The following is a 15,634-nucleotide window of genomic DNA, read 5'->3' as shown; positions in this document are numbered from 1 at the left end:
CTACTTTGCTGCACCCTGCATACTTGTCTCAGAATGGACGTGACTTATTCCGGCCTTGAGTAAAGTAATAAATCTGCTTCAGATCCCCTGACTGGGTGGAAAGATTACTAGAAGACTGCAAGACCCGTGTGCAGCTCACGTGCATGAAGAGACACGGGTTTAAGTCTTTCCAGTCCAGACCCTCGCAATGCTCACAAGAGCAGGGGCGCAGGAAAGCAGGCATGGAATGGTCTTCTGAGTCCCTGTTCAGAGACGGCATCCTTTACTCATCATCCTTTACTCTGAGTGCCTGCTTTGCATGGGGAATAACATGAACAGAACTGCCCACATGCCTGGGTTACATGTCCTAACTTGGACTTTATTCTACATGAAATTTTAGAATTCAAACGTGGCAGCCCTTGAACAACAAAAAAGAAACCAATGTTTTTATGATGACAAATTACATTGCAGAATCCTGGCTGTGGGCTCCAGGCCAGCGTGAGAGCCCCACTTGTCCTTTCTGGTATAGCTGTGCACGGTTCGCTGCTGTCGGTCCCGAACTGGCAGCTCAGCCGTGTTCCCAGAACTCTGTCACTCCCTGACTCTGCAGCTCCAGGAGCTAAGTAAGGAGGGTGGTGAGTCCTGGTTAGTGAGGCCCAGCTTAGCAGGAGGCGAAGGAAGCAGCTGACTCACACTGCCCCGGGCTGAGCTGAGCAGAGGAGAGGATCCGAGCCCCGCCCTGGGGCTGAGGGTTGGGAGATGGGAACCCACAGTCAGCCAGTGGTCCTCTTCCTCTTTTTTTTAATCCATAAAAGTCTAGGGCACTTTGTGATTAAGTTCTCCACAGCTCAGCTATGCATGCTCTCGGGTAAGCCCCTGTGGAGTGCTGGCCTGGACAGCCAGCCGGTGGCGGTGCGAGGAGTCCGAGCTCCTGCAGCCCTCCTTCCTGGAGGACAGCCTGGTTGCCTGGGAGCCTGTGAAGTAATGGATGGCAAACACAATGAGGAGAGAGAAGCTGCCCTTCTTATGATCCAGTATCTATCCCAGGGATTAGTCAGGCTTTATGCGTGACTCACAGTTACTTGTGTATAAGTCACAGTTTTATAAGTGGGTTCCCATCCATAGGCCTGGCTAAAGCCCACGAGTTCTGTCTATTCTCCTCATAGGAGGCGCTTTACAAACCCTCCTGCCAGGGGTGCATGTGTACAAAGCATGCAGACTGACTCACAAACCTTAAGGGATGTGTATGTGTGAGAAAGTTCCCGTAAACAGAACAAATAAAACCAAAAACCCAAGTAGGTACAGTGAACACAGGGGAAAAAAGGAAAATGGTAAAATCAAGCCAGGGTACAGTTATGACAAATCTTGTGCAGGTTTTATTTATTTATTTATTTTAAATATATTTTATTGATTTTTTACAGAGAGGAAGGGAGAGGGATAGAGAGTTAGAAACATCAATGAGAGAGACACATTGATCAGCTGCCTCCTGCACACCCCCTACTGGGGATGTGCCCGCAACCAAGGTACATGCCCTTGACCGGAATTGAACCTGGGACCCTTCATTCCACAGGCTGGCGCAAATATTCACTGAGCCAAACAGGTCAGGGCTTGGGCAGGTTTTAAAGGTGAGCTTGCGTTAGAAGCAAACACGATTATGTACTTCCTCATGTGCTATTCAAGGAAACCTTTCAGTCGCTCCTGAGAGCACATGGCCTTTTTGGGGACAATTTTGCAAGAAACATTTTTTTTTTTTACTGTTTTCTTTTTATTTTATTTTAATTCTTCATTGTTGAGAGTATTACAGATGTCCACCTTTCCTCCCCATTACCCCCGCTCCACCTGGTTCCTGTCCCATCCCAGGCCTCACCATCCTATTGTCTGTGTCCATAGGTAATGCATATATGCATATAAGATCTTTGGCTAATCTCTTCCCGCACCCCTCCCCGCTTCCCTCTAAGGTTCATCAGTCTGTTTGATGTTTCCATGCCTCTGGTTCTATTTTTTAGATTTAATTATTGATAGATATGTATTTATTGCCATTTTATTGTTAATGATTTTTTCTTCTTCTCCTTCTTTTTCTCCTCCTTCTTCCCCGGTCTCCTCCTCCTCCTCCTCCTCCTCCTCCTCCTCCTCCTCCTCCTCCTCCTCCTCTTCCTCTCCTCCTCTTCCTCCTCCTCCTCCTCTTCCTCCTCCTCCTCCTCTTCCTCCTCCTCCTCCTCTTCCTCCTCCTCCTCCTCCTCCTCCTCCTCCTTCTTCTTCTTTTTCTTTCTTCAATGCCCCTCAGCCCTACCTGGTTTGCCTCAGTGGATAGAGCATCAGCCTGCAGACTGAAAGGTCCCGGGTTTGATTCCAGTCAAGGGCACATGCCCGGGTTGCAGGCTCAACCCCAGTAGGGGGTGTGCAGGAGGCAGCTAATCAGTGATTCTCTCTCATCATTGATGTTCCTATCTCTCTCTCCCTCTTCCTTCCTCTCTGAAATCAATAAAAAATCTCTATGTATAAAAAGCCAGTAAAAAAGGAGACATATGTACTACGATTTGTAATACTTCAAACAATAAAAAAAAAAAAGAAAAAAAAAGCCAGTGACCAGAACATTGTAATGATGGGAACCACTGGTCGCTATGATGCCCACTGCCGCCAGCGAACTGGCCCGATTGGGGGTGGAGGTGTGGGGGGTGGGGCCGGCTGGCCAACCTCCTGCGGCCCCTCCCCCTGGCCAGCCCCGCCCCTGGTGGGCACCTACCACCCCAATTGGCCCACAGCCCCTCCCTGGCCGACTCCAACCCTGGTTGCCTCCCCACCCCAATAGGGGGCAGGGCTGGCCAGCCAACCTTCTGCAGCCCCTGCCCCGGCTGGCCCAACCCTGATGGGTCCCCACCACCCTGATTGGCCTGCAGCCCCTCCCCACGGCTGGCCCACCCCTGATCACCCCCCCCCACCCCAATAGAGGGTGGGGCTGGCTGGGGGGGAGGGGCTGCAAGGAGGTTGGCCTGCCAGCCCCACCCCCGATGGGCCCCCACCACCCTGATTGGCCCACAGCCCCTCCCCCTGGGCAGCTCCACCCCTGATACCCCCCCTACCCCAATAGGGGTTGGGGCCAGCTGGCCAGCTGCCTGTGGCCCCTCCCCCCAGCTGGCCCCAGCCCTAATGGGCCCCCACCACCCTGATTGGCCTGCGGCCCCTCCCCCAGCCAGCTTCACCCACAATCGGCCCCCCCACTCCAATCAGGGGCAGCACCAGCCGGCCAACCACCTATGGCCCCTCCCCCAGGCCACAGTCCCCCAATCAGCCCTGCTACCCCATTCGAGGGGTAGGGCAGGGCCAGCAGGCCCACTGCCAACAGCCCCTCCCCACGGCCAGCCCCACTCCCGATCAGCCCCCACCACCCTGATTGGCCTGCAGCCCCTCCCCCCAGCCAGCTCTGTCCCTGATCAGCCCCCCCTACACCAATAGGGGGTGGGGCTGGCCAGCCAACCTCCCATGGCCCCTCCCCACAGTGGCAACACCCCAAATTGGCCCTTCCACCCCAATCGGGGGCGGGGCCCACCAGCTAATCACCCACAGCCCCTCCCTGCAGCCTACCTGGCCCTGATCAGGGCGGGCCAGCTGGCCAACCTCCCACCACCCAACAGGCCAGGCCCCGATCCACCCCAATTGGGGCCAGGACTGTTGGACTCCACCCATACATGAATTCATGCACTGGGCCACTAGTGTGTGTGTGTGTGTGTGTGTGTGTGTGTGTGTGTGTGTGTGTATGAATACCCCTAAACATTTCATGTAATACTGGTTTGGTGATGATGAACTTCTTTAGCTTTTTGTTGTCTGTGAGGGTCTTTATCTGTCCCTCAATTCTAAATGATAGCTTTGCTGGGTATAGTAATCTTGGTTGTAGGTCCTTGCTATTCATCACTTTGAATGTTTCTTGCCACTCCCGTCTGGCCAGCAGTTTCTGTTGAGAAATCAGTTGATAGTCATATGGGCTCTCCCTTGCAGGTAACTAACTGCTTTTCTCTTGCTGCTTTTAAGATTCTCTCTTTGTCTTTAACCCTTGGCATTTTAGTTATGATGTGTCTTGGTGTGGTCCTTTTTGGGTTCCTCTTATTTGGGACTCTCTATGCTTCCTAGACTTGCAAGTCTATTTCTTTCACCAGTAGAGGGAGTTTTCTGTCATTATTACTTCAAATAAGTTTTCAATATCTTGCTCTCTCTCTTCTCTTTCTGGCACCCCCATAATCAAATGTTAGCACACTTGAAGTTGTCCCAGAGGCTCCTTACATTATCTTCATATTTTTGGATTCTTTATCTTTTTGCTGTTCTGATTGGTTGTTTTCTTGCTTCCTCATATTCCAAATTGTTGATTTGATTCTCAGAATCCTGTACTCTACTGTTGAGTCCCTATAAATTATTCTTTATTTTAGTTAGTCTATGCTTAATTTCTGACTGGTTCTTTTTCATGTCTTAAATTCTCACTAAGATTCTTGAAAGTCTCACTAAGTCCCTTGAAGCTCTCATGAATGTGCTTGAGTAACCTTATAACCATGTTTTTGAACTCTGTATCTAGTAATTTGCTTGCTTTTACTTAATTTACTTGTTTTTCTGGAGAGTTCTTCTGTTCTTTCATTTGTGACATGTTTATTTGTCTCCTCATTTTGTTTCCCTGTGTTTGTTTATATGTATTAGGTAGAGCTGCTATGTCTCCTGGAATTGGTAGAGTGGACTTGTGTAGTAGGTGTCCTATAGGGCCCAGTGGCTCAGTCTCCCCAGTCACCTGAGTTGGGCACTGTAGGTGTGCCCCTGTGTGGGCTGTGCACACAGTCTTGTAGTTGAGCCTTGATTGCTGTTGGCATCACTGGGAGGAGTTGACCTCTAGGCCAATTGGCTGTAAGGACCAACTGTGACTACAGTGGGAGAGCTGCTGTGCAGGAGATACCCTTTTGGAGCAGGACTTGCTTCATTGGAGCTTTGGTGCTCACTGAGTCTTCTCCTTGAGTGTGTTGCTTATGGATGTGTACAGTTGTAATCTGTTGTGGTCTGAAGCTGACCACTGGGTGTACTGGCTCTAGGGTCTCCTGGGAAGTACAAATTCAGACACTGCCTGGGGCCACCCATCAGGAGCTACAGAGAGAGATCTGCAGATGGCTGCTACTTGTATTGGGCTTGGAAGTGCCCAGGCGAGGCAAAGCTGTGAAGCAAGGCAGGCTGGTGCTAGTGCCAAGTCTTGGGCCTTTTATTGATAGTCTGGGGCCTTTTATTGGGGCATGCTGATGCTACCTTCTGCTTGTTTGAGAAAATTTAGCAAAGTCTGAAGCCTGAGCCAGGACAGGCCATTCATATGGAAAAGCCTCTGTGAACAGCTTGGGTGGGCCTGCAAGTTGGATGAGGCAAGGTCTCAGGGAATCACTAGGGTGGGGTGAACATGGTGGCCATGCTGATGGAAACTCAGATATGGCTGCCAGTCAGCTCTGGAATGGGGGACAATGACACCTATGAGCACCCCTGTCTGCAAGAAAGCCACCCCCGAGTTCCTGCCCTGATGCCAGATAATCCAGTTGCTCCCCATATGTCCCTGGATCCCCCAAAGCTTCCACCCAGAGCTGGTGCTCAGGAGAAGTGGAACTGTGTAACTTCATGTACCTAGCCCTTTAAGAGGAACTGCTGGGTCTCTTCTGTTCACTCAGCCATTTGCTTACTTACAGTGCTGCATGCTGTTTATTTCTACATCTATGAATGGCCTTCTGATTAGATCTGGGTCTTGTTCATCTGTACACTGTGAACACAGTGGCTGTGGCCTGTGGCTGGTCAGTACACACTGGCTCACTCTGACATGGTGACGTGCTATGGTGTTTGAGGTCTTAGCATCGCACAGCCAATTCCTAGAGTCTTCTGTAGAGTAGTGTGCAGTTTCAATGAATGAATGATGGGATTCACCGGTGGGGCTAAATTGTGAGGATTTGGCCCACTTCACCTGGTGCAGTTAGGATGGCACTCTGTTGCACAGGACCCATCGACAGTGATATTGATGGAGAGTCTTGCTTCCAGTTCTCCTTTTCAGCTGCACCACCACAGGGGGTAGTATAACAAAAATGAAGGCTGCCTCTGATGGGCTTGTTAGATAGGCCATGGCCCAGCAAAGAGTCTCTGAGCTTGAGGATAACTAAGTAGAAACCCCCCAAACTGAAAAGTAAAGAGAACAAAGACTGTAAAACAAAACAGCTAAACTAAACATAAAATGACTGTGGTACAACCACAGAAGGGGTAAAGTCTAATGGGAGTCCTGGAAGGAGAAGAAAGAGAGAAAGGAACAGATATGTTTGAAACAGTAATGACTGAGAATTTCCCCAAATTAATGTTAGACACTAAACCACAAATCCAGGAAGCTCAGAGAACACCAAGTGTGATAAATATTTTTAAAAACCCACAAAAAAAAAAACAAAAAAACAAAAAACAAACAAACAAAAACACCTCACATACACCTAGGCACATTATTTTCAAACTACAGAAAATCAAAGATAAGGAAAAACATCCCAAAAGAAACCAGAGGCAAAAAGTCACCTTAACCATAGAGAAACAAAGATGTAGATTATGTTTAACTTCTCAGACACCATGCAAGCAAGAAGCCAGTGAAGTGAAATATTTAAATGTCAAAGGAATGAGATGCTGAGAGCAGCAATGCTGGGCACCAAGTCAGCCAGCTGGGCACTCTGAAGCCATCAGACCTGAGCAAAGAGGACAGCATGGTAGCAACTCCGATTTCCACCTTGATCATGTAGGAAGGACTTGGTAGGAATCATTCCATGAACTCGCCACATTTCTCTTTCAGACGGGAAGCTGTATGATGCGTACGTCTTGTACCCCAAGTCTCCCCATGACTGCCGGAGCTCTGATGTGGACACGCTGGTTCTGAGAGCTCTGCCCGAGGTGCTGGAGAGGCAGTGTGGATATAAGCTATTTATATTTGGCAGGGATGAATTTCCTGGACAAGGTATGTGTTAATTGAGGTAGAAAAACAACAAATGAATAAAAAAATTAAAGGAAACTTTCCCTTCCTTTACTTTACAAATGGTAGGGACTCTGCTTGCCTTCCCCAGCAAACCACAGGTAGTCTTCTACCTCCCAGCTCTCAACCCTGAGCTGGGAGCTTAGAACCCAACTCTCTTCTCCCGTTCATTTCATTCCTGCAACAGGATAACAGAGACCCTGATTGAAACACCATGACTCTCACACTGAGCAAGGATATGGCTAAACCACCCATGTGCACAGGTTGTGGGTGGCATAGGCTTGGACCCCTCCATGTGCACAGGTGGTGGGTGGCACAGGACTGAAAGTAGTCGCTTGCCCTGATGTCCTTGAGACTAACTGCTGAGTATTTTTTTCAGTTTGAACATATAAATAAGCTCATGTTTAAAGTGGATTTTCTAACCCTCAACCCCTAACCCTCCCCTACTTAAATAGAACAGGTATTTACCTCTCTCATTTAATAGCAGTATAGCTTTGGGCTGTGTAGCTGACATCTCTGAACCTCAGTTTGGCTCATCTGTCAAATGGGGATAAGAATACTTCCCTGACTTGGTTGAGAGAATTAAATGAGTTTAAACCTAAGCAGTACTGATTAGACATTCAGTGGACAAAGATCCCCCCTTTGATGGCTATAAAGTCAGTGGCTGAAATTTGAAATAAGTCTCATTTTCCAGTCACCAGGAAATCAAAATTACTACTTTATTGCATTTGGTAGTGGCTTATTCTGGGCTGCTTTAAAAGGTTTCTAACTTCTTTGGATTTATAGGCTACTTATACCCTCAGAGCGACCACAGCTATATCTCCACCCAGAACTTTCCATGTTCTGAAATCACCCTCTATGAGGAAATGAAAATTCAGTCCAGTGCTTATGATAAACATGTGGAAGAGCTCTTATTTCATAAGCAGATCAATCTTCATTCATTCACTTATTCAACAAATATTTATTGAGCCAGGGAGTGTTCTAGAAATGTTAAAACTAACCAAAAATAAAAAGCCTGCTTTTGGGGAGGTTGTTATCTATTCATATATTCTAAGAATAAGGAGGATATAAAACTTGGTCTTTATTCTGAAAAAGACCAACTTATTTCAGGAACTCTCCCTTCCCTGCCACCAGAAACCATCAGGATATATAAATCCTGGTCATTTAAATAGCTATAAAGCATAAGAGGAAAACACGAATAAAGATTAAAATGACATTTGAGATAACTTCTTATTCTTTTAAAACATATTTATTTTTTAAAAATATGTTCATCATCTTATACCAGACCTTCAGCTAAGCCTGGCAAAACTAGCATGATCAGATCCTGTTCTGAGCAATCGGTGCCTGTGTGAGCTAAGGAAAGTGACATACCAGCAACTACTATCAAAACACATGGTTCGTGAGTGTAAAAGACCAATGTTTCAGGGACAGTGAGGAAGTTTTCACAGAGAGGGTGATGCATGTCAAAAGACAACTCTCGTTAATCCATGGCTAAGTCATGTCTATTTTAACGTTCATTCTTAGGGTCCATTTCTAATGCTCTCAAGAGCATTAAGATCCAGGCTGTTTTACTCATGAGGTTTCTGCTTCTTTTTCTCTGTGTGCAGCTGTGGCCAATGTCATCGATGAAAACATTAAGCTGTGCAGGCGACTGATCATCATCTTAGCTCCTGAACCGCTGGGCTTTGACCCAAAGAACATGTCCGAAGAACAAATTGCAATCTACAATGCTCTCATCCAGCATGGGATGAAGGTCATTCTGATTGAGGTGGAGAAAGTCCAGAGCTATGCATCCATGCCAGAGTCGATCCAGTATCTCAGACAGAAGCATGGGTCCGTCCATTGGAGCAGGGACTTCACAGCGGAGTCACCGTGTGCAAAGGCCAGGTTCTGGAAAAAAGTGAGATACCGCATGCCACCCAAAAGGTTCCCACCACCTTCTCCGGCCAGCTGCTGAAGCTCACGCCCTGTGACCTCACAGCTGGCAACAGCTGGCAAGCGGGAGGCCACCTGTGAGGTCTTTACCCCACGATGGAGAGTTTGCCCTCAGGAAGTGGCTCACAGTTGGACAAGGTGCACTGCATTCAGCCCACCAGAACTTGGGGTCTGTCATTGTGGACTTGTGAGAGAGACTGTGTTTATTTTTGTGTTTTGTTTTTGTTTTAAAAATATGTTTTTATTGACTTCAGGGAGGAAGGGAGAAAGAGAGATAGAAACATCAATGGTGAGAGAGAATCATTGATTATCTGCCCCCTGCATGTCCCACACTGGGGATCTAGCCTGCAACCTGGGCACATGCCCTGATGGGAAATTGATCCGTCATTTCCCGGTTCATAGGTCGATGCTCAGCCACTGAGCCACACCAGTAGGGCAAGAGGGACTGTGTTCATTTGCTTGTTTTGGGTAGAGATGCTTCTTTAGGGAAAGACATCCCCTCTCTAGAAGGCCCTCATTAACTTATTGGCTCTGAACCCCGTGAACATTTGCTGAACATGGAGTAGACTTGAGCCCCTGAGAAATGGGGCCCAGGGCGCTATGGGCTTGTAATTCAAATGTCAGGAAGTTGCACATGGTGTGGCACCTGTGAGACCAGAGCTGGGAGCCTGGTGATCGGGGAGGGCAGGAGGCGGGGTGTGGGCTTGGAGGGCTGGCAAGGAGAATGTCAGTTTTTATGCCTGACCAGTGTCCACAGGGCCCTGTCCTTAGGGGATATGTGCTGTCTGTGAAATATATAGCCATGATTACAGTCTTAGCAGGTGAAACTGGAAGCGACTTAGAGGTCACCCAGACCAGTGGGGTTAACAGTAGCGACACTGTAATTGCCCATTAATCACCCTCTGGTGAGCTCAATGCTTTGAAAGACTTAATCTGTCAAACCAAAATAAGTCACACTTCACTTGTTTTTCCATCTGGCTCGAGTCAGCCATAATGCTGAGCAACATGTGAGAGGCATAATTATCACCCAAGATGATGTCATTATGGTCCAAGTAAAACAAAGTGATCTTTCAGTTAGCTAGCCCTTCATCGCAGGGCAGGTCATGATGTAACAAGTCACAAAGACTCTTGATACTAAAAATTAGCTGTCACTCTTATCACAGCTTTCAAGGACCCTAACTTGAGGAGCCCATTCTGTGGTAAATGACACTGAGCCTTAAAAAGTGGCCTGCTAGGGTGCACAATTAATATTCAAAAACTGGTGGCATTTTTATACACCAATAATGAACTATGAGAATGAGAAACTAAGAGAACAATCTCATTTACAACTGTAACAACAAAAATAAAATAACTAGGAATAAATTTAACCAAGGAGATAAAACACCTGTACTCAGAAAATTATAAGACACTGAAGAAAGAAATGGATGAAGATACACGTAAGTGGATGCATATATTGTGTTCATAGATAGGAAGAATTAACATCATCAAAATGTCCATACTACACAAAGCAATCTACAGATTCAATGCAATTCCTATCAAAATACCACTGGTGTATTTCACAGAACTAGAACAAATATTCCAAAAAATTTATGTGGAACAACAAAAGGCCCTGAATAGCCAAAGTAATCTTGAGAAAGAAGAACAAAGTTGAAGATACCTGATATCAAACTATACTGCAAGGCTGTAGAAATCAAAACAGCCTGGTATTGGCATAAAACCAGACACATAGACCAATGAAACAGAATAGAGCCCAGAGATCAACCATGGCTATTGTCAATTAATATCTAACAAAGGAGGCAAGGACATACAATGGGGTAAAGACAGTCTCTTCAATAAGTAGTATTGGGAAAATTGGACAGATACATGCAAAAAATAAAAATAAAACTAGACTACTTCCTTACACAACACACAAGAATAAATTCAAAATGGATTAAAGACTTAAATGTTAGACTCAAAACCATAAAAATCCCAGAAGAAAACACAGGCAGTAAAATCTTAGATATTTCTCATAGCAATTTTTTTTTTCTGATTTAACTCCTCGGGCAAGGGAATCAAAACAAACATAAACAACTGGGACTACAATAAACTAAAAGGTTTTGCAAAGCAAAGGAAACTATCAACAAAATGGAAAGACAACCTGCTGAATGGGAGAGCATATTCACCAATGATGCATCTGATACGGGGTTAATATCCAAAATTTATAAAGGGCTCATACAACGCAACACCAAAAAACAAACAATTCAATTAAAAAATGGGCAAAGAACATGAATAAATACTTCCCCAAAGAGGACAGGGAAAGATGCTCAATGTTACTAATGATCAGAAAAATGCAAATGAAACCACAATGTGATATCACCTCACACCTGTCAGAATAGCTATCATCAATAAATCAACAGACACCAAGTGCTGGTGAGGATGTGGAGAAAGGGAACCCTAGTTCACTGCTGGTGAAAATGCAGACTGGTGCAGCCTTTATGGAAAACAGTATTGAGTTTCCTCAATAAATTAAAAATGGAACTACTTTATGACCATCCATCCCACTTCTGAGAATATCTCCAAAGAAATCCCAAAACACTGATTTGAAATATATGCAACCCTATGTGCATTATTAAGATATGGAAACAGCCCAAGTGCCCCTCAGTAGATGAAGGGATAAAATAGCTGTGGTACATCTACACAATGGAATACTACATGGCTGTATAAAAGAAGGAAGTCTTACCATTTGTGACAGCATGAAGGGACCTGGAGGGTATTATGCTAAGTGAAATAAGCCAGTCAGAGAAAGACAAACACCATATGATCTCACTGATATGTGGAATCTAATGAACAAAATAAACTAACAAAATAGAAACAGACTCACAGATACAGAGAACAGACTGACAGCTGTTGTGGGGCTGGGTGAAATAGGGAGGGATTAAGTAAATAAACAAAAACTGGCTGCTCTGGCCAGAATGTGTGTGTCCCAGCAAATTCACCTGTTGGAATCTGAGCACCCAATCGCCTGGTATTAGTTGGTGGGCCCTTGGCAGGTGATCAGGTCACAAAGGAGGAGCCTTGTTAGTGCTCTGATAAAGGGGCCCGAGGGAGCTCCCTTGCCGGTTCTGCACTTGAGGGCACCATGAGAAGTCGGCCACCTGGAAGAGCCCCCGACCGTGCCGGCACCCTGATCTCACCACCCAGAACTGTGAGGAAGGAGTTTCAATTGTGGGTAAGTGCCCAGTTGGTGGTATTTTGCTCTACAGTCTAAGCAGGCCCTCATAGTCACAGGGGCTGGAAGGGCATCCACCACGACAGGAGGGCTGAGTTGGGAGAACAGTGGCCCAGGAGGGAGTGCGGAGCAGGAAGTGTTAGGGGGAGAGGGTCAGGCAGGTCTGGCCTTGCCTCCCAGGCGGTGGGTGGTGTGGAGTGTCTGGGGGATCTTAAGGGATAAGAACACATTCTGGACTTTTAGGGTTTATATTCCGAGGTGACCTAGTGTTGCATATTTCCCCCATCATGCTCAGGTCCTAACTCAACATCTAGCTGCTCTTTATTTTATTTATTGTTTGCTCCTTAAAGAATTTTAAGTAGTGACAATATATATAATACGGAAGCTATCATCCCAGCGCTTGTAGGTACAGTTCAATGTCATCAAGCACATCCCCTGTACAGCCGGCAGCATGGTCCCAGCGCTCCGCCTTGCCTCCCAAAGGGGAACCCTAAGGCCCAGGCCCTCCCCCACTCCTGGCCACCTCTGCCTTCTGCGCCTAGGAGCTGGCTGCTCGGTGCCTCCTGGTGGCCCGCACTGCCGGCCTGTGCCTGGCTTATTTCTCGGAGCAGAGTGTCCCAGGATCCCCGGTACTAGGCGCTTTGTTTCCTTATTCCTATCTAGAGCCTCCCTTCCTCCTTCCTCTCTTCCCCCCTTGCATGGAGCGGTGAGACACGAACAGAAATGCTCGGTTTCATCGGTTTCATTACCAGGCAGGAGCCAACCAGAGGTAAGGCACTCCTTAGGGCGCTTCCAATGACTTGTTTGTAATTCTTTGCACCTGATTCATCTCTAACGTGGGCGTCACAGCGCCTCTTGGAGGACGAGTCCGTTTTAGTAAAATGAGCGGCTACTCATGGTGGACAAAGTGCTGGCCGCTGCTGTGCCGGCCCGGGTCCGCCCCTCAGCCTCCCAGCTCCCCCCCCCCGCCCCCCGCCACCCTCTGTGGGGCCGGGGACTGTGCTGGGAGGCCTGGCCCGAGGTGTCCAAGCGGCTGGGTCTCCTTTATGAGAGGAGAAGGGAAAAACAAACAAACACAAAAAAATGTCACCCCCCAGGAGACACCACCAGGTGGTATGGGCGAGACAGGGCTCCGACTTCATCTGAGGCTGCCAGCACCCTCCACACCCGCGGAGGAAGGGGTCCAGGGGAGCACACCCGCGGAGGAAGGGGTCCAGGGCAGCGCCCCGCACACCGGGAATCGTGCTGGGAAGCGGGTGCCGGATCGTTTTCCTGGGTCTCTCCTGCCGCCATGGGCTCCGCTTCAGGGGCGCGGATGCGACAGCGGGCGCCCTTGGGCTCAGCCATGGAGGAGGGCCGCCTGCGTGGAAGCCCGTCCGTGGGGTGCGCCCTCCCGCTCTGTCCACAGGGGAGATTAAGCTGTGGCTGTTGGAGTGTCAGCAGCCCACAGTCCGTTCACTTTGTGGTGTGTGCCACAATTACAGCTGTTTGGCACTCATGCAAAAATGACACTTTTTTGGTCAACCTGGAAAATAAAGACCTGTTTCTAGTGCAACCAAGCAACCAGTTATCGCGATTCTAATAACCACACGGAGTTACACCACCCTGGGGTGGCGAGGGGGCGGGGGGTGCAGCTGAAACGCGCAAAGCAGCCTGTGATACAGTGACACACGGTGAGGACAAGGATTTGTGTTTGCTTACTCAGTGGATGTGTCCTTTGGGAATCAGTCCCTGGCATCTACTGTGTGATTTGATTTACTTACGTTGTCCCTTAACTTACCTGAGGCCCCTGGAGAAGGGAGGTTTACATAGGGGTGATGCCTCCCAGACCTCAGCCTCATCTCTCCCTACTTCCCTCCCTTTCTTGTGATCAGCAGCATTTGCTTGCCCTTCCCCTCCCCGCCCGCCGCCCCCTCCCCCATCTTTCTAGTCTGCTGCATTCAGCATCTTTCAAGAAAGAAACTCAAAGAAGGCGTGTGTCTTGGGGGGCAGGGGCCAGGTTGCAGGCCTCTGTTTTCATCTCCTCGCCTCGGCCTGAGCCACGTGCAGGATGCAGGCCAGGGTTTCAGCTCAAGTGCTGCCAACGACTTGTGTATTTTTTTTAACTAAAGCAACAGGATTAAATGCATTTTACATCGCAACTCAGAATAGGTATACACACAGGATGAAAAATGCATTCTGCATTATTTTTCCTACTTAATTCTATACTTCTCCAATTTTTCAGTCCACCGACTTGCTTCATGACAAGTGTGTGTTTCTAAAGCATGTGAACACCAGCTCCCGCTCCAGAGCCTGCTGGCCACTCGCTCTGCCCATGCTCTGTCCCTTCCGTCCAGGCTTTTGCAGGAGCTGACTCTTGTGTAATCCGGACCAGTTAGCGACGTTATTCCCAGGGCAGCAGCGGCAGGTGAACCGAGTCCCCGTCTGTGTCAGAGGAGGGCAACACAGGGAAGAGGAGCAGCCCCGTGGGTGGGTGGCGACCTAGGGGAAGAGAAAAGCATCTCCTTCACGAGACACTGGAGAAACTGACCTCCAACCCTCAACTTGGCAAAAAACTGAGGCCCCCCACGGCGCTGCTGCGCCCTCTGCTGGCCACCGAGGCCATCACTCCCTCCTGCTCCCACAGCCTCTCTCCGTGTCAGGTCCGGAGGCTGGGACCACTGAGGCACAGAAAGGATCTTTGCCTCCCTCCGCCCAAGTTGCATTTGTGAATCTGCACGGCGACTGCCCAGCCTGGTGAGGAGACGGCCTGATTTTATTTATTTCTGTCTGTAATCGGAGACTGCAGGCGCCCAAATGGGCGGCAGATTGCTGCAGGGGCCTGGTCTCCCTCCAGGACTTTGCCCAATGCAGCTCGGAGAGGGCAGCTCAGCCCTGGGCTGCGGCCCTCCCGGGCGGGGTCTGCCCCCTCCCAAAGGTGTATCTGGTGACAGGATCCAATAGATGTGCTTTGCCTAGGTTCCCGGAAGCCCCCCTGCACTCCCTCCCCCTGCCCCCATCTCCCCGCCCCGACACACACACACACACACACACACACACACACACACACACACATGCTCTCCTCACCTTCCAAACCCAAAGTGATAGTCCTGGACCGTGGCCACTTGGAGGCGACAAGGGAAGACTGTGTGTGACAAAAGCCCCAGACTGACCTTTTGTGGTTCTGTTGTCATCTTCTACCACACAGACTTAGGGGCAGACGAAGGGGCAACAGAAAGGGGAGAAGAGACACAGGGCAGAGAGCGGTAAGGAAAAAGAAAATCATGGAAGAGAAAATGAACAGATTGGAGACCATCTATCTACAGTATAGGTCTATTTTCATCTGTATCTATATCCTTGCTCTCTATTTTTAATGCAACCATAGTCATACTGAACGTGACCTTGCTAAGGGATGGCTGTTTTTGACCAAGGCCACCCTGGCTGATGGTCTGGTTCCCCAGGGCCATCAGGCCTGAGCAGGGGACAGAGCTGCGGTCAGAGCCATCTGACATCACAGAACAGAGCTGTGCTTTCTG

At 48.4% G+C, this 15,634-nt stretch overlaps 1 protein-coding gene across 1 annotated transcript in view; it reads left to right on the top strand.

The window, feature by feature from the left end:
* IL1RL2 (interleukin 1 receptor like 2) overlaps nucleotides 1-10,269 on the top strand; it is a 57,390-nt gene extending 47,121 nt beyond the window's left edge. Inside the window, exons 10-11 of the mRNA XM_080683912.1 lie at nucleotides 6,800-6,961; nucleotides 8,584-10,269. Coding sequence (XP_080540038.1) covers nucleotides 6,800-6,961; nucleotides 8,584-8,933 — 512 coding nt within the window. The 3' untranslated portion in view covers nucleotides 8,934-10,269. The remainder of the gene's footprint in view (nucleotides 1-6,799; nucleotides 6,962-8,583) is intronic.
* The last annotated feature ends 5,365 nt before the right edge of the window (nucleotides 10,270-15,634 follow it).

This window comes from Plecotus auritus, assembly GCF_963455305.1.
Source record: "Plecotus auritus genome assembly, chromosome: 8".
Lineage (NCBI taxonomy): Eukaryota > Metazoa > Chordata > Mammalia > Chiroptera > Vespertilionidae > Plecotus > Plecotus auritus.
The sequence above is the reverse complement of the archived record's forward strand: the minus strand, read 5'-3'. Positions and strand labels throughout refer to the sequence as shown.